The sequence below is a fragment of the Podarcis erhardii genome (genome assembly GCF_964252035.2).
Source record: "Podarcis erhardii genome assembly, chromosome: 14".
In the NCBI taxonomy this organism is placed as follows: Eukaryota; Metazoa; Chordata; class Lepidosauria; order Squamata; family Lacertidae; genus Podarcis; species Podarcis erhardii.
In genome coordinates this window covers 27,458,737-27,485,062 of record NC_138503.1, presented here as the reverse complement: position 1 = coordinate 27,485,062, position 26,326 = coordinate 27,458,737, and the positions used below count along the sequence as shown (strand labels likewise).

At 47.3% G+C, this 26,326-nt stretch overlaps 2 protein-coding genes across 2 annotated transcripts; one reads left to right on the top strand and one right to left on the bottom strand.

Annotated features, from left to right (window-relative positions):
• Positions 1-1,026: 1,026 nt before the first annotated feature.
• Positions 1,027-5,840, bottom strand: FEM1B (fem-1 homolog B). The gene is made up of 2 exons (XM_081839028.1): positions 5,408-5,840; positions 1,027-2,743 (listed from the first exon to the last, which is right to left on the bottom strand). Exons 1-2 carry the CDS (start codon positions 5,653-5,655, stop codon positions 1,108-1,110), a joined length of 1,884 nt encoding a protein of 627 aa, XP_081695154.1. The 5' UTR covers positions 5,656-5,840; the 3' UTR covers positions 1,027-1,107.
• Positions 5,841-12,632: 6,792 nt separating this feature from the next.
• On the top strand, positions 12,633-24,883 carry CLN6 (CLN6 transmembrane ER protein). The gene is made up of 7 exons (XM_081839275.1): positions 12,633-12,791; positions 16,129-16,243; positions 17,629-17,727; positions 19,747-19,935; positions 20,029-20,084; positions 22,151-22,276; positions 23,159-24,883. The coding sequence occupies exons 1-7, from the start codon at positions 12,739-12,741 to the stop codon at positions 23,448-23,450; spliced, it is 930 nt and encodes a 309-aa protein (XP_081695401.1). The 5' UTR covers positions 12,633-12,738; the 3' UTR covers positions 23,451-24,883.
• The last annotated feature ends 1,443 nt before the right edge of the window (positions 24,884-26,326 follow it).

Below are 26,326 nucleotides of genomic sequence, written 5' to 3'. Positions count from 1 at the left end.
TGTGGAATCTATTTTTCTGAAGGGTTCCATAATGAAGAGGGCTAAAAAGACAGAAACTGATTCTCAGGGCAGGGTCCTGCCAACACAATTATTCTTCCCTGATCCTTCCCTGCCAGGTTTCTAACATTTTTTGTTTTTGTTTTTAATTTTAAAAAAGCTCATTTTTTTTTAAACAAAACCTGTTTGCCAGCTACTTGGAAGATTTCAGGAAATGCAGCAGTTATCATTTCACGTGTGGGATTAAGATCCAGCCTTAACCACTTTACGTTTTATCTCACCAGAGGGAAGCGGGGACAGGGAACCATGCATAAAACAATACTCAAATAATGCAAACTATTTCTGCATGCTACTTATCTTAAAGCAGCAAAAATGAGAATAAATTTGAGGAGGTATGCCTGTTTTACCCCCCTCAACAACAACCAAATAAATACTAGTAATTTTAAGTACTGATAGGCAAGCACATTCACACATCTGAATTTCAACCTGCATTTCCCTTTTTCTGTAGCCAAACAATCAGTTATTTTCATCTCATTGCAAGCAGAAATTAAAACTAAATGTTAGTGACAACTCTGGTAGGAACTGAAAGGCATTAAAAACAGGCTGGTGAGAAGTAAATTTCCCTGGATTGCTTTGCATGTTTTAATAAAATCCCAGCAATAAGATCCTTCTCCATTTTCTCTTCCCTTCCTCCTCTTCCCTCCCGCAAGAAGACTTTCCAAACTGCTGCATAGGTAACATGCTGGCTCAATTAATTAAACACAAAACCTCTTTGCAGGTAGCTGCTTAAAGCATTCTTGGCTGTCAATGGTAAAACCCGTGTGCATCGTAGTATCAAAATATTTTACACTCATTCTCATTTTAGAGTTTGACTCTCCACCCTGCCCCAGTTCATTAAGAGAGAAAAAAGAAACCTGTTCGCTCTGCCATCGGAAGACAGGTTTTTGCAAATCAAAGCCATGTTAGCCAGTTTACGAGGGGGCTGGTTGGTGTGTGTCTGCTACCAAAAAGAAAGGACAGGAGAAGGGATTTCTAAAGCTCTGCCCAGTATTTTATTGACAAGAGTTTGACCTTTCTGGGAAGGGAAGGAGCACCACCCCGTTGGCGTGGCTAGTGGAATTCAACAAATTCTTCTAGTGTCTTGGGGATCTGGTTGTGGTAGCTGATGTGATAAACCCGCACAGCTCGGGCAGCCAGGCACTTCAGACTCAGCTTCATCTGAGTCTTCAGGAGTATTTCCGACACGCCGGTGGTACTTTTGTCGAGAGGGGTCTTCTTCTGCTTGTTCGTCATGTCCGTATGAGCGCCGGCCTCCACCAAGCTGATGATGATGGAATGCAAGGTCAAGAAGTCACTAATGGGCCTGTTGTACTGGACTATGACATGCAGCGGTGTGTTCCCTTCGTTGTCCACAGCGTTGACATCAGCGCCGCAGTCCAAGAGGAGCTTGGTGACCAGTGCGTTGGGAAAGCTGCAGACGTCGTTGGTGTGGAAGTCGTCCACCGGCGTGCCAGAGTTGACGGCGTGGTGCAGCAAGCCAGAGCCGTCTCGCGTCCTGGGATCCAGGTGGATCAAGTTGTAAATCTGCTTGTTGATCCGCGACTGCTCCTCATCCCTGCACTGCGTCTTGGTGGAGATGCACACCAAATACAGGAAGGTGAAGATGTTGCATTCGTAGTTGTCCATGGCTGTGTGGAGCTCAGCATCCTGAGAGCTTTTGACCCGGGCCATCCCTTGCTCTATCTCCAAGACGCTGCACCTCAAGACACTCTCAATGTCCTTGGCTTTCACTGGCTCGTTCAAGTGTATCATCTGAGAGAAGACTTGAGCAAACCGGAGGAGGTCCTTGTGGGTATTCCTATTGCCTTTCTGCCGCAAACGCAAAGCGTGAAGCCAGAGCTTGATGCACTGCTCAAACTGCATGTTATCTGCGTAAACAGCACCGCGGTAAATGATGGGGTGCGAGACATCGATGTTGTCGGAGCCCAGAATTCGTTCTCGGACAATGAGGCCCTCCATGTGGAGAGCATCCCGGTCCTGCCGAATGGATTCCAGCTCTTGAGGAGTCCGGCACTCTGTCCGGCTGCCGTAGGCTTCTATTTGAGGCAGGACCTCCTTCTCTATAATGTTCTCGCTATCTCTGTACCGCTCCAGCATGGCTAGATACAAATAGTGATAGGTCTTCATTATATCGTAGTTTTCTCGGTCATTGGCAAACGAGGCACCCAGGAGCTCCAGAGCTTCTATCCGGTTCTTGCGGTTGCAGTCGGCGTGCGCCAGCAGCAGCTCAACAACGTCGGCCTTGCAGCTCTCGGCAGCCACTTTCAGAGGTGTCATTCCATGGCCGTTCACCATCATGGCAGATTTCCACTTCACCAACTCGCGGACGATCTCCAGGTGACCAGCCTCTGCCGCAAAGTGCAATGCTGTCGCGCCACAGTGTGCTTTGGCATTGGGGTCCGCATGCTGCTCTAAAAGGTAGCGCACCACATCCACATGGCCCTTGTAAGCAGCGATCATAAGGCAAGTGTTGTCATACTTGTTGGCGATGCTGATGTTGGCATTGTTCTCCACGAGGTACTTCACAATGTCAAGCCGGCCGTCAAAGCATGCAGCGCGAAGCGGAGTAGAGTTGGTCACGGTTGTGTGGTTGACGTTGGCTCCGTGGCTCACCAAGAGCTTGACGACTTCAAAGTGGCCAGCCCCAGCTGCACACCACAGGGCCGTGGCGCCATCGATGACATAACTATGGAAAGAAAGAGACCGGATGTTAAAATAGGTGTAATTTTTTTTAAAAAAAAAATCTTCAAAATAATATCCTAGAGTCTAGAGTCAGTGAGCAGAATAATTTCAGAATGATAGGGAATGCAAGGGCTAGGTTCACAATGGGTGGCTGGATGTGGGCAGAAGAGTTGGAGAAGTACACGTAATGAAATTTCTAATCTGGAGGAGAGCATAACTTCTAGCAAAGGGGGCATGATTTTCCAAAACATGTATAGAATCCAATCTGTAACTGAGGCAGGATTCATCTCAACCCTGCAGTTGATGGCAACCAATCCTCAAGCTTTCTAACAGCTACAGGGAGGACTCAGACCAAAATAATGAATATAGTTTAAAAAACAACAACAACGAAAACAACCACTTAATGAGGTGGTATTTGCATTCAGCAGCCATACTAAAGAGAACACCGAGTGTTTGCCATTTTGGATACACCTAGTAGTAAAAGTTTGTCACAGGTATCCAAATACTGTGGGATAACCCTCATGACATTTGGACAAATGTGATTCCAGATATTAGTAAAGAGAAGGCAAAGAGAGTTACCAAACATTCAGTTGCAGAAATAGGAAAGTGATAACATCTTTTGGCCTTGGGACTGCACTGCCTACCCCAGGAGAAAGCATTAAGCAATTTTTCAAACTGTTTTAACCTGTCAGTTGCATCTCACCACGCCTGAATAAAGAACCCCAGGCCAAAAGACTTTTCAGACAAATGTGTTTAAATCAATTACAGCTTTTATATTTAGAGGGAGCTTCTTGTCAGAATATGCTGGGACAACAAAGAAGCAATTGGTTTTAAAGGCAGTTCAAAGGAAAGAAGGAAGTCTTACTGCAGAACACGCAAAATAATTATGAGGCTGGGAAACAGAGGATTTTTACAACAGCTATGGCTTCCTTGGATGTTTGTTGTTGCTGTTGCTTTGACTCCTATGCAGGCAGGGACAGGGATATTTTTTACCACCCATTTGTTTACCATCTCCTACGCTGCATGTCAGTGTCAAGCACTGTCAGTTGTTTTCAAAAGGGAGATTCTGGAGTTCTCCCTAGTGACTCAACAGTGGCCTAGCCTCTTTAAACTATCTAAGATCAACAAGTGACTAACAAAGAATCTCAGGAGGCTTACACTGTAGTGTAATCTCTGATAATCAAATGAGGTACTCCAGCAAAACTCAGTTAGGAGGGACTTATCCACAAAAGTCTAATTCATATAACTGGAATGGCAGCAGAATAAGTAGGCTGCAGAAAGTAGCTGTCCTTCTCCCCCATCCCAAATCTGATGATGAGTAGTCCCATATGACAACCCCCAGAGTTGGCTTTCTGTCTTCAAAAGAAATATTCTCAGCTGTTTAATTATCTCCAAAAGAAAACATTTCTGTATAGTTTTAGAGCTATGCTCGGATTACTATCCTGTCAACTTCACCAGAAACTGAAACACAATCATAATACCTAGTCCATTTCAACAGGAGCAACGGACAGCTAGGAGGTGTGGCTGCAGAGACAAGTTTGGTACAGCCTCTGCTCCCCTCTCTGATGGCGTGTCCCACAGCTCCCAGCAACCTCCTCAGCGATGTCACAGAAAGAAATTATCAAGTGCCTTTGGCAAAAGCTAAAGCACCCCATTACCAGGTAGATAGGCATATGGGAAATGTTGATCCTTACATGTTTAAATGCTCTGTGCTTGCCCTTTGGCTCAATAGCCTTAGGGAAGAATAAGAACTACTTCCAAAAGTAAGAATTCTAATATACATCTTAAGACCCCAATTGGCATTACTGTCATGCCTTGGAAGACCTATGGAGCTGAAATGTATCTGAAATCTTTCATGTGAGGCCTTTGAACCACTTTTTAAATACATTCCTGATTTTACCTTGGCTCTTTGTCAATAGCTCCCTCCAAGCATTACTCACATGGAGGCTCTATGTGTTAAGTCACCTTCTGATTAACAGGACAGTGGTGGGATCCCTCTGCCTCTTAACAGGTGAAGCGTCCCTCGTGTAAGTAACACATGAAGGGGGTCAATGTATCCAAGCAATGTAACCAGGACTTTGAACAATTCCATGAGCTGCATCTTTTCCAGTAGGCTAGATAACTCATGCCACCCATTTTTCACTGTGCCCCACACTGTTTTCTACAAACCACTGCCGCATGTAGGAGAGAAAAGAATAGTTCCTAGTCCTTACAACTGCAATACGATGGCAAAAATTAGAAAGGACCAGGCTCTGGCTAGAGACTGGCAGGAGAGGACATATCTGTGTGCACCTTCTCCTGAAGCATCATCTGGAATTAGTTGGTAAAGTCATCTCAAAAGTGTTGGTACCTTTCTGCATTGTGCCTGTTCTTTATTTACAGTCCAGCACAGGTAGGGTTACGTAAATTGATCCAGGGGAAGGTCTTGCCTCACAGCAGGCAGCTTTCGGCTCCTTCCACTTTTATGATTCTTGGAAGATCATTTATAGAAACAGCATATGCCAATCAAATGAAGGCATGATGTAACCTACTATATTCCATTGAGAGAAAGGAAGCACCACAACAGCCAGGCTGAATTTATCAATCCACAGGACCATCCCATCTTCTCCTGTTAGAAAGAAGCCCAAGGCCTCCTCTGTGACCACGTGCCACACGTGTACGTACATACCCATCAAAACGGACCGTGCCAGTCTGCTGGGTCTGCACACGGTAGTGCTCCAGGAGCAGGCGCACAACTTTGGCGTGTCCATTGCGGGCAGCGATGATGAGAGGTGTTGACCGCTGCCCACCCTGGTGGGTGACGTAGCCCAGCAAGTAGCGGATGTCGCTCTCTGAGCGGTTCAGGAGCAGGGCTGCCAAGGTCAGCACCCGCCCCTCGCTGGCTGCCTTGTAGACATAGCCCGCCAGGCTCTCCATGGCTGCCTGCTCCTCCCGGGACCGCCAACGCCAGCCGCCAACCTCCCCAGCCGGCGCCAGGGCCAAGCCGGGATCTTCCTCCTCCGCCTCCTCCGCCTCCGTGGCTCCGCAGTGGGGAGGTGCATGCGGGCCGACCCCCGTGGGGTCAAGGGGGGCACCGGGGCTTCTCGTTGTCCTGCCGTTCCCCGCCACCACCGCACACTGTTCAGGCCAGCTGTGCCACCCCCAAGCGCCTGCCTTTGAGAGCCCCAGACCCCATGCTCCCTGGGGGTTGGGGCAGGCTCACTGCTCAAAAGGGACCCTGGCTGAGGGGCTCTGCCTGGGTCCCCACGCACAGCAGTTCCAGGCGAGGCTGGAGCCCGCAGCCCCCGCCTCAGGCGGCGGCCGCCCGCGGAAGCCCAAACCCAAACCGGGGAGCGGGGCAGACGAAGGCCCCGGGGTGCCAATTCCCTCAGCCGGGCTCCCCGGAAGGCCTCTGCGAAGTGCCCGGGAAGCTGGACTGGAGGCCTCTCGGTGCGGCGGCGGCTCCCCGGAAGGCTCGCCAAGCGCCGGTCTTGGCGGCGACGGAGGATGGCAGCGGGAGAGGGAGCGCAGGCGGCTACGGGCCGCCGCAGGTGCCCTTCGCGGCCGCCGGACCGGCTTTCGCTTCCCTCCTTCCCTCCCACCTTCCCTGCGCCTCGGCTCCCGGAAGCGGAAATGGCCAGGCCGGTCCTCCTGGAATCGGAGCCGGACTGGGAAACCTCCGCCCGGGGGAGAAATGTTCCGTAGCCAAGCAGGGCCGCCGACAGATAGCTGGGCTAAGAGGGAGGAAGAGACGGGGGGGGGGGGAGGGAGGAGAGGGAAAGGAAGCCACGTGGATGGCTCTGGCCCTTCTCTCCTCTCTGCTTCGAACCACGTTTCCGGAAGGGCCCTCCAGAACTCGACTGTTTCCATATTTCTGCCAGGAGAATCCCAGTTTTGGTTTTGGTTTTGGGGAGGAAAACAAACAAGGTGCCCAAAGGACCCCCTTTGGAGCCGCGCTGCGTTTGCCCCAATGGACGGTTCTAGTCGAGGAAGCCGAATTGCTGAGTGTTCATTTGAAAAGGATGTGGTGGAAAAGGGCAAACAAAATGACCAAGCGGGTGGGGCGACTTCTCTATGAAGAAAGGTTGCAGCATTTCGGACTTTTTAATTTAGAGAGAAGGCAAGCAAGAGGCGGCATGATCGACGTTTATAAAATCTTGCGTGGCGTGGAGAAAGTAGAGAGAGAGAAGCTTTTCTCCAGCTCTCACCACAGAAGAATTCATGGACATCCAATGAAGCTGAATGTTGGAAGATTCAGGACAGAGAGAAGAAAATGAGCCTGGGCAGCAAAACCAATAAAGAATCTTGTAGTGCTTTATATAGACTAAGACTACATGTATCTGATGAGGTGAGCTGTTGTCTATGAAAGCTGCTGCTGCAATAAGCCTATTACAGTACTGTATTATTCATGTGCTCTTTATGCAAAGATCCAGGATAACTCCCAGGCTGACTGGGTTTTGTATATTTTTTATTTTATTTTTGGAAACATATACAACCGGAAAGCAAGATACAAGCATATTGAGATATACGTGCCAAAAATGACATAAAAAACAGATATGAACCAGCTAAACCCAGCATTCTGCTGAGAGCAATCTGTTAGCCTAGGTTACAGCAGTTCCAATAAGCATGAGATTAAACTCTGTTTTTCGTATTTGCAGGGATGCCTGCAGGTTTTGACAGGAATCACACAAGGATGGAATACAAAAGCCAAGGACAAGGAAGGCTTGTAACAACACACAACTTAACCAGAGATTGACTGGGGGCGGGGTACTAAGAATTCCAAAGGCTAACAATGTGGAGGAGAGGTTACATGATGTTACATGATGTTCATTTGAGTATGTAGTAAAATGAAACCAGTCACCAATAACTTTATTTTTGTTGCCCTCCCAGCACTCTGAAGTTTTTGTGCAAATTTTTCCACTAATGCCAGGCACTACACCTTGTAACTTATGGAGAGAATGCATGCTTTCATCGCATGCAAAAGGTAGCCCCGGGTACAATCCCCAACATCTCCAGACAGAGCTGGGACAGAACCCTGCCTGGAGAGCTACTGCCTTTGCCAACATCTGTTGGGACAGCAATGTGGATTGTAGTGTACGGACAATATTGAGCCAGATGAATCAGTGGTTTGACTTTAGAAGGCAGCTTCCTCTCTTCCTCGGTTCTGTAAATTCAGCTTCCTCAATTAGAACTGTCCATTGGTGTAAGGTAAAAATAAAGGGACCCCTGACCATTAGGTCCAGTCGTGACCAACTCTGGGATTGCGGCGCTCATCTCACTTTACTGGCTGAGAGAGCTGGCGTACAGCTTCCGGGTCATGTGACCAGCATGACTAAGCCGCTTCTGGCGAATGAGAGCAGCACACAGAAACGCTGTTTACCTTCCCGCCGGAGCGGTACCTATTTATCTACTTGCACTTTGACGTGCTTTCGAACTGCTAAGTTGGCAGGAGCAGGGACCGAGCAACGGGAGCACACCCCGTCGCGGGGATTTGAACCGCCGACCTTCTGATCAGCAAGTCCTAGGCTCTGTGGTTTAACCCACAGCGCCACCCGCGTCCCTATCCGTTGGTGTAAACATTAGTGTAAAGCTTGCCTTTTCTCTGTAAACCCTTCCTTTGGGCTTGCTTCCATCCAGTCAGCAGACACGCCCAGAGCAGTGACTCCCACAAAAACACAGCAGGGGGAGAGGGCTCCTCCAAGGGCTAGTCACACTCTTTCAAACACTTAAAACCATTTTGAGTAAAAAAGGGAAATGTGTCTCTCATTTTAAACCACATGCTACTGCAGTCAGAAGTCTAAAAGACATTTGTCTTAAAGGTTTGAAGGTGCCAGAAAAGATTTGGAAGTCAGAATAAGGGAAACTGGCAGGTCCTTGCTGGCTTTATGAAACCACCACAGTATAAACAAACACCTGCACCTCTTTGCACCTGCCAGATGTAGTGGGGACAGGTTTGCAGTGGTGTTCCTTCTGCAGACACTGGCTAGTGGCATTGCTCCTCTTCCTCCTCTCCTAGGAACATAGGAAGCTGCCTTATACAGAGTCAAACAATGAATCCATCTAGCTCAGTACTGTCAAGACTCACTGGCAATGACTCAAAGTTTTGGCCAAGGGACTTTCCAGCCCCATCTAGCAATACCAGGGACTGAACCCAGGACCTTCTGCATGCAAAGCCAATGCTTTGCCACTGAGAAACGGCCCTCCCTCCGGCTTTCTTGTTGCAGACGCCGGTCTTTGTTTCCCAAGGCTTTCAGGGGACCCACCTATTGTCACGAACTAGTCATTTGCTGGAGCCAGCTGACACGGTCAGTAATGCGATCTTGCTAATTGGACCCAGGGCCTGTTTGGTGCAATTGTTTTGCCGTGGTTTCAGTAACAACAAAATTAATAGTTAATTGGAAGTCATGCAACAGGAGCCGCTGTCAGCTGTGGAAACTGCGCAAGGGCAATGCCATGCATTATGCATGGGAGGAATGGCCTGGTTGCGCCATGTGGTTCTTTGGATGGGGTGCGCATCAAAGAGGTGGCAGCAGGAGGAAGGGATGGTGAGCACAAGTCGCCCTCCTGAAACACACAGCATTTGTGTACAGTGGTGCCCCGCAAGACGAACGCCTCGCAAGACGGAAAACCCGCTAGACGAAAGGGTTTTCCGTTTTGGAGGTGCTTCGCAAAACGAATTTCCCTATGGGCTTACTTCGCAAGACGAAAATGTCTTGCGAGTTCCTGCGGGGTTTTTTCCCTTTTTCCCCCCTTTTCCTAAGCCCTAAGCCGCTTATCAGCTGATCCGCTAAAAGCCGCTAAACCGCTAATAGCGCTAATCCGCTAAGCTGTCAATGGGCTTGCTTCGCAAGACGAAAAAACCGCTATACGAAGAGCCTCACGGAACGGATTAATTTCGTCTTGCGAGGCACCACTGTATATTCTCCTCCTCTGGCTGTATACACAATCCTGTTTAGTACACACAGTGCAAACTATCTAACTCGCTCCTGCAGGAGGCAGTCATGGCCACGAACTTGGATGGCTTTAAAAAATGTTTGGACAAATTCAGAGAGGATAAGGTCATCAGTGGCTAACAACCACGATGGCTACGCTTTGCCTCACCCTTCAGAGAGAGTAATGCTTTTGAAAACCAGATGCAGGAACCTGCAGGTGGGGAGAGTGTTGTTGTGCTCAAGTTCTGCTTGCAGGTTTCCCACAGCCATCTGGTTTGCCACTGTGAGAATAAGATGCTGGACTAGATCGGCCATTGGCCGGATCCATCAGGCTCTTATGTTCTCCATGCCCAGTGTTGCTTTGGGAAGTGGTGTTCACATGGCATTAACCACACCCCATATCTGTGTTATGAGCTATACTATCCTGCATCTATCCTGTTGCTTCTTATGAAATACTGCACTTGGATGTGTTTCCCCGCAAACCATCTTGGATCTAAATTGCAAAAAAAAAAAAAAAAAAAGAATGACCTCGCTGCAATGTGTGCATAGCCCTCCGCTCCCTTATCTTCCCCTAATCTCCCAGGGTGGATAATCTGATGGTGATTATCCCGAGAGGCATCAAATCCATCACTCAAAGGTTCAGCCCGGCATGCAGAGACCTTGTGTCACAGATGCAGGGCACAGACTCAAAAGATTTCCACGCTTTTGATCTACGTACTGCGAATACAGCTTCTCTCTGCCAGAAATCTTGCTTTTGGTCATAGAACTGACTGCTCCAATTAGAATGAAATCCCTTTAAGTAATAGAATCGTACAGTTGGAGGGGGCCATGAGAGTCATCTAGTCCAACCCCCTGGAAGGCCTTATTGTGTTGTGAGGGATGACCCTACCATTAGGCAAAGTGAGGCAGCATTTTGTTTGATTGTTGCAACCTGCCTTGGGATTATGATTTCATGATGGGCAGGTTAGCAATAGGAGCAACAGATGCAACTGTGGCTACATGCCAACTAAGCAAAAGTCAGAAGCTTCTACTCTCCTCCCCCCCCCCCCCCGCACCCACATCTCTCTCCATCCTCCATTCAGAGAAGCAAAATGCATTTTAAAGGACACCAGCCAGAAAAAAGGAATGGGTGGAACAGTTAGCGAGGGGGTGGCCCCAAAACCCACATTCACCCCACCCTGCCCAAACCCCACATTCACCCCACCCTGCCACACTTTTTGTAGAGGGAAGTTGGAAGAGTCTTGGTGGGCCTGGGCTAAGATGTTGCCAACCTTATTTTCCCAGCAGTTCTCACATGCCATTAATAGTTGCACAGAAATATACAGTAATCAGACCTTTTCTCACACCTGCTCTCCATACCAGCAAATGCTTCACTGCTGAAATGGAGCAGGGTGCCATTTAAATAGGGTTGCCAAATATCAGAAAGTGAAAATCCAGACACTAATGTTGAGCCCTTTTTTTTGGCAGATTTGTCGAGTTTGTTTGTTTGTTTGGCCAAAGTTGTTGAGCCAAAAATCTAATTTTAAAAAGAAAGTTTTGGAGCTATTTTTAAAGAAGTTCGCCCAAATCTACACTTCCAACATGGGTTGCCATACGTCTGGACACTTCAGCGATTTCCACCCAGATATTGTTTCTGACGGCTGAATCCCAGCTATGTCCCGGAAATTCCAGACATATGGCAGCCCTAATTTAAATTGAATCCAAGAAAGCATGAGCCATCCTGGATCGGACTGAAAGTCCATCTACTTGGAGCTCCCGTTGCCAGCAGTGGTTGCCCAGATGCATCCAGAAATCCCGTAAGCAGGACAAATATATTAAAATATTTCCAAGTTTGCATTTTAATATATTGTAGCAGAATTGACTGCTCCCTCCTATAAAAGAATTAATTGATTGAAGTCTGCCAAGGCTTTCATGCACAAAAAAGCACATCAGCACTGTGTAATCATCAAAGTATTTACAAGGCTTCTGCTCTGGGCATCTGGCAATGGTGGTTCCAAGCCCCAGTGGTTGGGACAGGACAATTGGAACAAGGCAATCTCTCCCAGATTTATCCTCTTAACTTCTAAAGCCGCCTTTGCCAAGCAGGTGCCCTCCAAGTACTACTGAACTACAAACCACAGTTTCTAGGATTGTTTAGGGAAAGCCATGAATCTTTTTATCCCACAATTTTTTTTATCGTTTTCACTTATTTATTCAAGAAGCAACAATCAATATTCAGCAATCCATCCCACCCTACACAGAAGCACCAAATGTCAATTTAATTACATTTAACTTTTTTAATCATTTCAGTTTTTAAAGAAAGGTATCATTCCGCCAGTTGCCATGTGTCCTTGGAGGCCAATAACCATGCTCTATCAGTTTTGCATATGCAGTAAAACTGTTCCAGGCAGATTGAAAAGTAGGGATTTTCTTGTCTGTTCGACTCTTTTGGACGTTGACCGTCCCTTAAATCCTGGAGTTGTGAGATCCCGATCTCAAACAGGTCTGCCTTTAGAGTCTTCCAATACCTTGCAATAGTAAGCAGTGCAGAAACCCTCAGGTGAGTAATCAGATCCTTGTGGGAAAGTAGCTGGGCAGTTTCTGAATAACAAAATAATAACAGGATGACAAAAATGCTAGGATCCAAAGGGACAGCTTGTGCTGTGATAAAGCCCGCTTTTTAAAGCGAATCTTAAAGTGGCATAAGAGTGCTTTTAAACGTCTGACGTGCTTGTCACCGGTCTATCCAGCGGTTGCCAAGGACTCCAACTCCCAACAGCCTCCTCGCACAGCTAATGCTGAGGGATGATGGGAGTTGGCGGGCAACGAGCAGACCTAGAGCATGTGCAGAGTTCCTTTCCGCCTCCTGGCGTTCCCGTGCGTAAAGGCGCGCAGCCACTGCTGCTGGTGATGGCGGCGGCCGGGCGCTGCTGAGCCTCGGAAGAGGCGGGCCCGGCCCTGCCCCGGCCGCTTGGCCCCGCCTCGCCCCCTCCCCGCCCTCCTCCTCTTTCCCGGGCGAGCATGGAGAGCCGCGGCGGAGAGGAAGGCTCCCGAGCTCGGGGACGCCCGCAGGAGACGCGCTAGGCCAGGCAGCCCCAGCGCCCTCCCCATGTCGGGCGTGCGGAGGCGGCAGGCGGCCGCGGGGGTCTCGTCGTCGGGCAGGTAAGTCGCCCCTCGGAAGAGGGGAGATGCTCCCAACCCAGCACCCTGCAAGCCCCTCCGCCCCTGGGTTCTGCCCGTTGGTCCAGCCGCTCAGGAGGCTGCTTGGGCTGCAGCGCAGCCCTATGGCTTGGCAAGCGTAGGGAGACGTAGGTCTCTGCCCCGACGGCGCTGCAGCGCTTCTCTGTTGCGCGGGGCAGAGATGGAGGAGGGCGCCTGGGAAGCCGCCCGCGCAGGGGCAGGCAGGACAGAGAGAGTGGAGCCTCGCAGGCAGGAGGCCACTTGCTCCAAAGTGCGGCCAGAAAGGGCCTTTTGATCAGGGACCCTCCCCACATTTGCACAATATCCTATCATTGCTTGTGGTTTAGACGGTGTTTCGCAACGCCGACTTCTTTCCATGGAATCGGTTTAGGTGCGGGCGGATTTCCCCCGCCCATCCCACATTTTGCAAGGCTGGTTCTTATCTGTGGTGAAATCCTTACAGTACTTTGAAAAAAAAAAGGATTTCCCTGAGCAGGCAGGTCTAGTCCCCTCGCGGCGGAATATATCGTGCAAGGCATGACAGTAGCAGGAATTAATGAGAGGCCTCTCTTATAAGCCCCGAGGATCAACGACTTTCCTCGCTGATTCCCCCCCCCCCTTAATACTGGATGGATTTAATCCGTGTTCTGAGACAGAATCTCATGCTTTTCCAAGAATAAATTTCTGCAACCCACTTGCCACGCTGTAGCACAGTTTTCAAACGGAAACATTTTTGTCTTGGTGCTGATGTATATTTTAACTTTGTTTTATTATGAAAATTTGTGGTTGCTTAATTTGTTTGTGAACCGCCTTGGTAATTCCTATTCGGAATGAAAGCTGGTACATAAATTCCTTGAATTGACTAATAAATTGGTATGCATTTTTGAAAGCCTTCCACCAACACCAGCACCCTGGAAAATTCTTTATTTCCAGTCTGATGGAAGAAACTGCATCATATCACGTTTTTTTAAAAACCAGCTGAAGTTCTGTAGAAGACTTCAGTCCTCTGAGGGTAGTATCTGGGACCTTCTCTATGGAGTTCAAATTTAAACTAGATCCAGCTCTAGAATTCCATAACCATCCCAAATACTTAGTTAATGAATCTGTTAGGTCTCTCTCTCTCTCACTTGTTATATTTTAATTTAATTCTTCATTCTAGACAATTTGTGTACTGCTTAATTACAATCTTATCCGAGCACTTCTGTGTCTAAATAAATGACAAGAAGGCTTTTATGGGCAAAGGGGCTATTTCAAAGCAGCCTTCCCCAACCTAGTTTTAAGTGGCCCCCACCAACATTTTTGGGCTTCCATCAGGCCCAGCCAACACAGCTGTATTGTAGTCCAAAACATCTGGAGGGCAGCAGTTTGGGAAAGGTTGCATCTAAGCCCAGAAAGCCCCTCTCTTTTGTCTCCCCATAAAACATGCATTAAAGCTGACTTTCCACAGTAGGAGGCAGCAGTGCTTCTGAATAAAACCATTTGTTGGGAACCACAGGAGCAAAGAGGGCTTTTGTGCTGGGGTCCTGCTTGTGGGCTTCCAACAGGCACTGTGAGAATAGGATGCTGGACTAAATGGGCCACTGGCCTGATCCAGCAGGGCTCTTATATGATGAGCTTCTTGAGTAAGAGACAAGAGACCTCTGATGGGGAGGGACAGCCATCTCAAGAGACATGAGTTTTGTGGCACTTTAAAGCTGGAGGATGTCTCTCAGTGGCTGCTAACCCTGATACCCGTGTTCTTCCTCCACCATCAGAGGCAGCAATGCTTCTGAATACCAGTTGCTGCAAACTGCAGGAGGGGAAAGTTCTCTTGTGCGCAGGTCCTGCTTGCAAGCTTCCCACAGGCATCTTTTTGGCCGCTGAACAGGATGCTGGATGGGGCCCCTGTTGCAAGGCCCTTCTGTGTAGCCAAAGGCTTTTGTTGACTAGTAAAGGTAAAGGGACCTCTGACCATTAGGTCCAGTCGTGACCGACTCTGGGGTTGCGGCGCTCATCTCGCTTTATTGGCCAAGGGACAGCTTCCGGGTCATGTGGCCAGCATGACTAAGCCACTTCTGGCGAACCAGAGCAGCACACGGAAACGCTGTTTACCTTCCCACCACAGCGGTACCTATTTATCTACTTGCACTGGTGTGCTTTCAAACTGCTAGGTTGGCAGGAGCAGGGACCGAGCAATGGGAGCTCACCCCGTCGCAGGAATTTGAACTGCCGACCTTCTGATAGGCAAGTCCTAGGCTCTGTGGTTTAACCTACAGTGCCTCCCTTTTGTTGACTAGAGCCCACTAAATGCTCTGAATTCTTTGTCAGAGAACAGCTGGTTTTACCCAGTAAACCTGGACATGGGGGTTAACTGGCAGAAATTGGGAGAACTTGAGTTAACCAAAGGTGGTCCAGCAGGTGACCAATTCCACTCTTGGTTGGCCAAGGTATAATCCTTTCCCCACCCACCACCCCGGTATTTTGACATAGCCCTACTGCAACTTTCACCAACAAGCCTCCCTCCATAAGTTTCTGAATCTAGCTTCCATCAGGTCCACATCAAGGCCAGTGGGATGATGGGGGTTGTAGTCCAAAACATCTGGAGGGTGCCAGCTTGGGGAAGGTTGCTCTGTTGCATTGAGTACCACAGGTTAACCCTGCATGGGTGTGAAAACTTCCTTTTGTTTGCAGTTGGGTTTGTAAGTTGCGCGTAACATTATTACTATTTAATGTATTTATAACCCACCATTCTCCCAAGCTGGGATCCAAGGCAGCTTCCAACATTTAAAAACATTGTAAAATGCAAAATTATTTTTTAAAAAATCCTACCTAAAAAAAAATCATCAAAATATATCAAAACACGTTTTAGAACCAGCAATTCAAGGACAATTTGCCCAGTGATCAGCATCGTCTGTCCTCATTTCCAAAGGTCAGTCTGAACAGGAAGGTGGAAGGATGACAAAGGCTGGCAGAAGGATAACAAAGAAGGAGCCAGTCTGACCTCTCTTGGGAGGGAATTCTGCAATATGGGGGCATCCACAGAAAAGGCACCCTCTCAGGTGACCACCAACCTTGCCTCTGATGGTGATGGGACTGAGAGAAGGTGCTTATCTTAGCACCCAGGCAGATTCATGTGGGGAGGTACAAGATTTCAGGTAGCCTGGACCCAAGTCATAGGGCTTTATAGGTTCTAACAAGCACTTGTGCCCATAAAGTTGTTTTCACAGTGGAGTAACCTGTTTCCTGTCACTGGTCTGAGTCAGCATTCTGGGCCAGCTGAAGCTTCCAAACACTTTTTAAAGCTCTTTCTTTACTATTGAATAACTGTTCTCCTTGGCAGGCATGGAGTGGCTCAAGAGGAAGACGCCTGCAGGAACCCCCGGTTTCATTTCGACTTGTGGTTTTATTTCACTCTGCAGAACTGGGTGCTGGATTTTGGGCGCCCCATTGCCATGGTGAGTGCCGCTGCATTTTTATTGCCATCCGGTGGCTGTTAAAAATGTGGGTTCCGGGCAGAAAGAGGTTGGTCACTCTATGTGACCAGGGGACAGGGGGCAACGAAAAATTTTGCAGCATTTGGAATTTCCCAGAACCAGGAATTGTGAGTTCCTCAGTTCCTCGCATGTTAAAAGATTTAGGACAGACAACAGAAAGTACACAGTGCCTTAGTTAAACTCCGGAATTCCATGTGATGGAGTGATGGACCCCAACTTGGCTGGCTTTCAAAGGAAATTAGGCAAATTCAGGGAGGGTAAGGCTACCCATGGCTAGTAGCCATGATGGCTGTGGTCAGTTTCAAAGGCAGCATGCCTCTGAATGCCAGCTTCTGGGAATCACAAGTTGGGAGAGTGTTGTTGCAGCCAGGGACCTGCTTTGGGGCTTCCCTTTGAGGCATCTCTGAGAACAGCTGGATGGGATGGGCCACACGCTTGATCCAGCTGCAGGGCTCTTCTTCCATCCATAAATTCCTGGGACAGCATTACCCAGTCAGCCTTTTCTTTGGAAGACAGAACGCTAGAGATTTTGAAATGCATGCTTTATTTACAAGTACATGAAGGTAAGCTGTGTGTGCTCCTGTTAAGCAGCAGATCTGATATCCCTTGAGAGGGAGAAGCCTCTCAAGGTGCCTTGCGTGCAGTGTCTCTACCTGTTCCCAATATGAATATAAGAAGAGGCCTGTTGGATCAGGCCAATGGTCCATCTAGTCCAGCATCTTGTTCTCACAGTAACCCAAGCACAAAGCACCCCCCCCTTCATTACATGGGCACAAACTTCCGAAAAAGCTCTGTTAGCTGGCAGGAATGCAGGGGGCAATTGTAAGGGGTGGGGGTGTTCATCCTTCCTTGTGCCTGGAAATCCTCCCCCACTGGCCCTGCCCTTATGGGGCAACATGGGGTTAGGAACTGGTGTTTTCTTGATCATGGTTAGAGTCTCAGGCTTGGACCTGGGAGAACAGGGTTCAAATTCCCACTTGGCCATGAAGCTCACTGGATGACCTTGGGCCAGTCACTGTCTCTCAGCCTAACCTACCTCATAGGGTTGTTGTGGGGATAAAATGGGAAGAGAACCAAGTATACCACCTTGATCTCCTGGGGGTGGGGGGGAGCAGGCTGTAAATGCAATGAATGAATGAATGAATGAATGTGGTGGTCTCTTTTTCATTTACTGCAATCTCTGTTGCGCTTGGGTTTTGCTGCACAAAAGCAGGAAGGAAATGGCTTTTGTGGCCAGCCTTGACAAAAAGACTGTATAACAATATAAAACTAAAAAAGAAGTCCACTGCTCATTGTGGGCTGCCAGTGATGAAACTCATCCCTTCTTCCATTTTCCATTCTTTCAGATCGTGCTTCCGTTGGAATGGTTTCCCCTGAACAAGCCAAGTGCTGGAGATTATTTTCACATGGCTTACAATGTCATAACGCCCTTTATTCTTCTGAAGGTAAATTTTTGAGCTGTGTTCTTCTCTCATTTCTGCTGAGGTCTGTTTGTGTGTTTTGGAAGGCTGAATAGCGGGAATAATGATCAGAGTGGAAAGTGAATTTTCTGAAACGATGGTGCTGAAAAGTAGTGCTGTTCCAAAATTTTTATCATGTTCACTTATTTGTGCCACCAGTTAATGAGAAAAGAAATTGCACCAGAGAAAAATTTCAATGAAATTCTCATGGGTGGCATGCAGGGTTTCTGTTGTGCTGTCCTTACTCTTGAGATTGTTCATGAGAGTCTGTTCTTTCATTCTGCAAATCCATCATGCCAGTGGTCTACTTCACAGCTTTCTTAGGTGACCGCTCTCTGGTTAAAAGTTCAGGGGGAAACATCACAAAGTAACTCCTCCTGTGTAGCTTTTTCAGATCGGCAGGCTGCAGAAACATTTAATGGAGAGAGAAACACAAATGCCACCTCTCAATGGCATAGTAAGCTCAAATCCCCACACCTGTTGAAATTCTAAAGTGCCGTGTTAATGAGGTAGAACTATGGAAGACTCTTGTGGCTAAGGAAGAAAACTTTTATGAAATCGGAGGACAGATTTTGGCACAGTGCTTCTCAGAACACACACCGATACAGCCAAATGTCACTGTTAACGTGGTAGAGCTTCATGATTGTGATGGGTGTCATCTGGTAGTGCTGCTTGCATTTCACATAATGAGTTTAAAAAATGACACTAGCTCTCCAAGAAGCATGTTACTAATGGAAAATGCTAAGCTTGGAGTTGGCATCTCAGAGCCCAGCAAAGTAAACTCAGCCATGATAGCATTCACCAATGACAACCTTCCCCAAGCTTTTGATGTTGTTGGGCTCTGACTACCATAATCCCTAACTATTGGCCATGGTGGCTGGATCTTCTGGGTTTTGGGAGTTCAGAGCATCTGAAAGGCACCTGCTTTGGGAAAACTGGTCCATGAAATATTAGACTGCATAACTGCAAATGCTTGCCATAAGTAAAGCAGCTTTTCTCTGGCAGAAAACTGGGGCTAAGCAATTAATAATACTTAGCATTTTTCTAGCATTATTATTTTTTAGTGATCACATATGTGATCTTGCTGTAATCCTTACAGCAGCTATGCGATGCAGCCCAAATGATTCAGCAAAATAAGCTGTCGGAGCAACCTGCTTTTGAGTGTCTGTTCTCAGAGATAAAACATTCAGATAACAATTGTGTCAGAATAACCACATACAAAGGGTTTTGTTGAAATGCAAGCAGGTGGGTGATGATTGCTTGTGAGCTGAATAGATGCCCATTTAAGTTTATATAGGATGTGTGGGTGGGTGTGGGTGTGGGTATAAACACATTTAGGTCTTTGGAACTAGTGAGGATGTTTTCCGCAGTAGTTAGGTCAGTGTGAATGTTTAGGTTTCTGAACCATAGGAACTAGAATTACTCTTTTTCCCTGGCTTCAACTCTAACATAAGTTAATTTGGGACCAGTCTCATCATTTCATTCTGCCTTATATGACTTAATGGCCGGCATTGCCTTTAAAATTTGATATGAAATTGCATTTCAAGAGCTTTGCAGATTGGGGTGGGGGTGGAATCAGCCACTGGTTGTGGGGTACAGGAACACTCTCAAATAGTGCAGTGGAGGCAATGGAATTGGCCGCTTCTGCTGAGTGGTGCTTTTGATCCTTCAGGCTAATACATAACAATCAATTGCTTTGACGTGGAAAGGGTGGTTGGATTAGTTGCAGGTCAGTGGAGGCTGCAGTTCTGCTTTTCAATTTTTAATTTTAAAAACAGCCCTTTCCTTTAGGAAACAAATGAAATTAAGAAAATCATTGGAACCCAAGTTCCAGTTACAGATAAGTAGCCGTGTTGGAACCCAAGAACTGTGAGTCCTGTCTACAGGATGCTTCCAGCTCTTGCCTGAGGAAGAGAGGTGTGTGTGTGTGTGTGTGTGTGTGTGTGTGTGTAGGGCAGGGTCTGATTGTCTCTCCATGTTCTTGAGAGGAGTTTCCCATTGCAGCTCATCGAAAGGTCCCCCAAGACTCTCCCACGGTCCATGGTGTACATCTGCATCATCACCTTCGTCATGGGAGCCAGCATCCACCTGGTGGGGGACTCGGTCAACCACCGGCTGATCTTCAGTGGCTACCAGCTCCACTTGTCCGTCCGGGAGAACCCCATCATCAAAAACCTCAAGCCGGAGACACTGGTAACGAGAGGTTTTGGTGCTTCCTGCCTGCTTTGTTTCTGCTGCTGGCTGCGAAACTTTCATTGGCTTGACTCTCATTTCCTTCCTTTCCAGATTGATTCATTTGAACTGCTGTATTATTATGATGAATATCTGGGCCATTCAATGTGGTAAGTAAACTGCAGGGCGTTTCCCACGCATCAGGTTGGGGTATTGTGTTGGTGTTCCTCGCTCCCGCCCCCCTTTTCTTGGAGAAGAAAATGCCACTCAATAATAATTCCTATTTTATTTCATAAAATCTATACACCATTTAATTGTAAAAAAAAAAGCTTACAAAGAAAATAAAACAATAATATCATCAGTAAAAACAACTCTTTAAAACATTCAAGGGATAAAACCAATAATAAACTAAAAACAGATAAAATCAATCGCCAACATCTCTTGGTAGGCTTGTCTAAACAAAAATGTTTTTAGCAGGCGTCAAAGGGAGTACAGCAAAGGCATCTGTCTGATGTCCATCGGCAGGGAGTTCCAAAGTGCAGGTGCTGCCGTACTAAAATATCAAGTTCTTACAAATGTGGAACTGATACGATGGGGCACTTGTAACAGGGCCACTTCCACCAATCGAAACACCTGAGTGAGCATTTAAGGGGTAAGGCGATCTTGCAGGTGAACTGGTCCCAGGTTGTTAAGGGATTTATATACTAATAGCAACACCTTGAACCTTGTGCCTCTTTTTCAATTGGTTCCCAAAAATCATTTATGACAATTAAAATCTTGGCTTGGTTCCCTCTCCTCCACAACAGGTTTTTAATTAAACTCTGCACATCTCTTTTGGCTTGATCCCTTGTGAAAGTGCATTTTACAGATCTCTCTCTCCCACTTTTTTTTTTGGGGGGGGGGGTTTCTCACCCTCCATTAACAGTAGCATAAGAAGTCCATTTCTGGTTGTTTCTGCATTTCATTCTCAAACAGTCCTGATAGGAGGAAGGCGTGATTTTAGAAGGCACATACATAAATGATTCTCCACTGGGAAGTAGAGGGGGGAGCAGCAGTAAGGACCCAAAATGAAATGAGCATTCTGGGTTTAACAGCGACAGGCAGCTTGAATGGATAACCTTTTCTTCTGTTGCGTGTGTTCCCTGGTAAAATTGGTGACATTTATCCCTGGCTAATATGCGGCAGAATTTGGCTCAGAGAGACTTGATGTGTTTGGTTCTGGTTATTGACCTGTGATGCTAGCCATTGCCCTGGGCTGCGGAAGGAGCAGTGAAATGTTCTTGCTGCCTCTTAACTTCTGCATAAGTCCTGGAAGATGGCAGCTTGCATGAGAGGCTCCCTTGCGCTTTTCTCCTTAAGCCATTCCTCGCATCCAGTTCCACCCAGACTTCTCTTGCTGACCTCCCCAGAAGCTCTGTGTTATCTCCCCAATCAATTGTGCTTTCGTTCGTTCGTGTGGCCATGGGTGGTTGCCAGCTGCTATTAGATAACAAACCAAGCATCTAAGCCAGCCCCTGCTTTTACTTGATTAAGAGCTAAGGTTAAAGTTAGTGGTTAGTTAGAACAGCCTCCCCCACCAACTGGGGATGACGGGAGTTGTAGTCCAAGATATCTGGAGGACAAATTCACAGAGGAGAGGGCTATCATTGGCTACTGGCCACAATGGCTGTGTTCCGCCTCCACATTTGGAGGCAGCAATGCTTCTGAATGCCACTTGCTGGAAACCACAGGAGGCAAGAGGACTCTTTTTCTTAGGTCCTGCATGTAGGTTTCCCACTGGCATCTGGGTGGCCACTGTAAGAAGAGAATGATGGACTAGATGAGCCACTGGCCTGAACCAGCCAGACCCTTCTTATAAGGGCACCACATTGGGCAAGGATTGCTTGCCTGCCTGCCTGCCTGCCTGCCTGGTTGCTTTACGAATGAATGAGTGAGTGAGTGAGTAAGTGAGTGAGTGAGTGAGTGAGTGAGTGAGTGAACGAATGAACAAACTTTCTGGCTCTCAGGGCTGTAAGGAGCAGCTTGAAACCATCTGCAGAGGACCTGGTCAGATCTCTGGGAAAGGGGACAGAGCACAGACCTTTACTACCACAATCCTCTTGTTCAGAGACTTCACCCAGTCTTCATGCTGTTAACAGCTGAAGCAAAGAACCCCTCTTTTCTGCATTAAATCTGGGGAGGGGCCTGTTGAAATTGTCTGCTGATGGCTCCGTTGCAATTGTGTTCCCTCTCGCAGGTACATCCCTTTCTTCCTTATCCTGTGCATCTATTTTTCCGGCTGCTTCATCCCCATTAAAGAAGAGCAGCAGAGGATACCTGTGGCTGCTTTACTCCTCATTGGGCCCAGCAGCCTCTATTACTGGTAAGTGAGCCAGGTGTGGCTTTGGAGAGGGGGAGAAGGGGGAAGTCACAATTAGATGCTGCAGAGCTACATGAGGCCACGGATGCATCATCGGGGGGGGGGGCAGCCAATGTTCAAAGGCTGCTGCGAACATCCTGAATCTTAACCAAGATCTCTAGTTGTAACTTGGAAGAGTAGAATTTGTTCCTCTTAAGTAACACACATCTGTTTTTAATTGTTTTTCTGGAATATTGTTTTTCTTCAAGGTTTTGCTGGTGCTGCTTTTAACTGTGGTGTAAAGTTGTCCTAGATCAGTGGTTCCCAAAGAGCATGGTACAGCCCTTTGCGGGGGGACACACACACTAAAAGACAGGGGGCACTGGAGGTGTAAATGACTATCAGACCTTGCAAAGCTGGTATCCCTGAATCAAGTTCATCAGTTTTGTTGAATTAATTAAGCTAGATAGCTTTATTTGGTTTTTTAAAAATAATTGTTAATTAATTACCGTTTTGAATTTCATTGTGTTCTTATCTTCCTTAGAAGGGTCACGCAAACCGCTATTCTGAATCGTGCTTTTTATAGGGTAGGGGGCCCACTAGGGATGAGTTTATGGAACCAAGGAGACGGTGGCCCGAAAAAGTTTGGGAAACACTGGTCTAGATCATTTCAATAGTTATCGCAACAATTGTTTGCAACCTGCCTTGATTCAGATTTTGTACAGCAAGGCAGGGCACAAATGTCAGAAATAAACTGTGTGCTGGTAAGCCAACCTGGGAGACCTCTTACCTGAGAGGCATCTTCTTCTAGTGCTGAATGTTGTCGCCTTCCCCATCTGCCTGCTTTGTCTTCCCTGCTTTATGAAGAAGCTCTCTGACCCGCGTCCCTTTCCCCCCTGCTTGCAGGTACCTTGTCACGGAAGGGCAGATCTTCATCCTCTTCATCTTCACCTTCTTTGCTCTGATGGCTCTGGTGATGCACCAGAAGCGGAAAGGCTTGCTCATGGACAGCAACGGACGCTTCCTTTTCTACTCCTTCATCATCACACTGGTATTGATCGCCCTGTGGGTCGGCTGGCTCTGGAACGACAAGATCCTCAGGAAGAAATACCCCGGCGTCATCTACATTCCAGAACCGTGGGCTTTTTACACCTTGCACATGAGTAACCTGCACTCTGCAAAGGGGGAGAGCATTTAACTTTCTTTGGTTGGGGGGCGGCGGAGAGAGAGAATTTGAAAATGCAACCCTTGGCCCCCCGTCTGCTCTGTTGCAAGCACCATTGAAGAGGGCATGATGTGTGCAGTGGATCAGGCCCACAGTACAGAGCAAGAGAAGTTCCTTTCTCCCCCACCACCACCACCACCAAAAAAAATTCAATGGTTAATCCTAACGTAGCTCAGATAAAGTGCTGCATTGTGGTCCTATGCAGGTTTACATGGAAACAAGCTCCACTGATTTCATTGGGGCCTACTCGCAAATAAAGCCGGGCCTACTCAGAAATAAATGCTGTTGAATTCAGTGAGGCTTCATTCCCACGTAAATTGGGTTAGGGTTGCAGCCTATGTCTGTTTAGGATCACAACCTTAGTCTGTAATAAGGGCATGTGTGGGTCGTACAGAGAATTATTTACACCCATTGGGACCCACCATTGAACCTGAAATATTTGTCTGCTTGAGCTGTAGGTTTCTTCATCCTTCTGGTTCCTATGGCTGATAAGGTAACCTTGTAAACACATCAGCAGAGTCTGTGAGGATCTCAGAAACCAGAGAGGATCATTGCCAGCAGGCCTCCCATGGTCAGGGCAGATTCATTGCTATGCATACCCATTTGTTCCCCATTTTCCTTCCTGTGTCCTGCAGAATAAACTATGCAAAAGAGAAGTGAATCTGCTTCTTCTGTACAGTCTAGCTTAGTTCTCGCTGCCTTTTTATTAAAGCCCAGGGTTGGGAGAGGCCCACCGATGTCTGCTTTTGGTTTTGAGAGCAGCTACTGCTGAAAATTTCAGTGGAGTTGCTTTTTTGTTTTTGTTTTCTTTATCTTAATGGATTTTGAAATGCCCTCTGATCATTTTGCAAGAGGAAGAATACCGTTGATCCCACTGGGGACCCCACTTCTTAAACCACTCCATTGAGCCCTGCTGGGCTCACCATCTGAAGCAGCTGGAGGGCACCAGGTTGGGGAAGGCTGTTGAAGAGGGAGGTGCGTGCACGCGCACACACAGCCATGTTCAGAACCTGATCCTAAAGCAGAACCTCAAGAATGGCCACTGAGGCATACTGCACAGCTCTGATCAGGAAGGCTAAATTTCTGCCACTTGTCGAAATGGATGTTTCCTCCTTGCCGCATGCCCTCTTTGTTCCACTGTCTGTTGTCCTCTCTATGCTTTTCCTCCCCTTTGATACTCAGGTAGAAAATTTTTAATTCTAAGGGAGGTGCACGGTTATTTCTTCAAAACTTTTTAAGGACTTGTTCAGTAGAACTTTCCTTTGTAACCTCAAATTCCTGGGCCGAACCTTCATTGACTGTTCGCCTTCCATGACTTTGCCTTGTGTACATTTATCCTGAGTGTGATCCAAACTAAGTGGATGTAAAAGAGCTTGTTGGCAGAGAAATAAAAGTTTGCTAAAGTCTTTGTGGGCGGAGATTTTATTATTTATTTATTTATTTAAAAAATTGTTAATACAGACCAAGGTGGAATCTAGACACATTTAAGTAACACTGTGAAATGCCTTTTTAAAAGCGTTTTGAGAAATATATTGAATTTGCCATAAGCTCACCATTGCCAACTAGTGTCACATTTGTATAATACACTTAAAACACACTTAAAACATATTTGCAGCTATATAGCTGAGTCCCAAGTCTCCATTTCCTGAACCTGGCCTGATAGCTAACTGGCAGCCAGTGCAAATCTTTCAGCTGCAGCATTATACAAGTGTTAAATAGCACTGGGTACAGGATGGTGCCCTGTGGCACCCAACAGCATGGTTGTCAGAGGGTCAAGAAATAATCACCCTGAAATCAACCCTGAGATAGAAGTGGAACTGCTGCAAAACAGTGCCCATTTCACAGAACCTATTCAGGAGGATACCATGGCCAATGGTACCAAAAGCTGCTGAGAAAACAACAAAGAATGGCAGGGTCTCATTCCCCCTGTCCTCTCAATAAAAGTCATCCTTAAGGCAATCAAGCCTAATTCAATCCCATAAAAGTCCCAGGCCTGAACCCTAATTGGAATGATCAGTTTCATGCATGAGTATTTCGTTCCATGTGGGGTTGGGTGCCACAACCTTCTCAATCCCCTTTCCCCTAAAAGGGAGTATTTGCAACCAAGTGGTAGGGGTCCAGGGACATTCTCAAGAGTGGTCATATTTCCACCTCTTTCAAGGGTATCGTACTTCAGGTTATGCAGCATATTTATTTATTAAGCCAAACGTCCTTGTTTCCACATACTACATTTGTTCAGATGCTGAGAGCAATTGTCCTAAGGCATTATTGATGCTTGAAAGGAAGATCCAAATGGTAGCCCTCCGCTCCCTAATAAATACAGGGCAAAATTCCCAGGAGATGTTATCCTTGCACAGTCACTATTTGTCTCAACCGGTTTGTAATTAAAAAACAGCAACTTGAGGCCACCTGGGGCAGACCTAGTTGTCTCTCGCTCTGCCACCATTAACCGTCTCTCCTGCCTTTGTGGCTAAGGCCCCCTCTGGAGAAAAACCTATTTAATCCTAGTAAGATTTTGGGCAGTGCTTTTTTTTCTAGGTACTCACTGCCCAGAAATGGCTTGAGGAGGGACAGCCGATTGGGAAAAAGGAAGCAGCACTTTGCACATGCTCAGCGGACCACCACAGCCGCTTCGGCCCTCGCCTGAGGCTGCGGTGGCAGGGGGAGGCTGCTGCTGGGGCTACCCACCTTGCGAGGGGCCTCCTCATGAGGGCAGTGGCTGAACGTACTTGGTGGTGAAATGCTGAAGTAAATGTAGAAGGTGCTAAGGTGGCAGATGCAGGGCAGGAAGGGGGCTTTGCTTGGGTGCAAGAAGGGTGGAAGCAGCGGCTCCTGAGGCACCCACGGAA

Coding starts and splice junctions, on each gene's coding strand:
- FEM1B (XM_081839028.1), bottom strand. CDS start 5,655: ATGGAGAGCCTGGCGGGCTATGTCTACAAGGCAGCCAGCGAGGGGCGG. Junction 2,744..5,407: donor GGCACGGTCCGTTTTGATGG/GTATGTACGTAC, acceptor TTCTTTCCATAG/TTATGTCATCGATGGCGCCA.
- CLN6 (XM_081839275.1), top strand. CDS start 12,739: ATGTCGGGCGTGCGGAGGCGGCAGGCGGCCGCGGGGGTCTCGTCGTCG. Junction 20,085..22,150: donor TATCTGGGCCATTCAATGTG/GTAAGTAAACTG, acceptor TCCCTCTCGCAG/GTACATCCCTTTCTTCCTTA. Junction 22,277..23,158: donor CCCAGCAGCCTCTATTACTG/GTAAGTGAGCCA, acceptor CCCTGCTTGCAG/GTACCTTGTCACGGAAGGGC.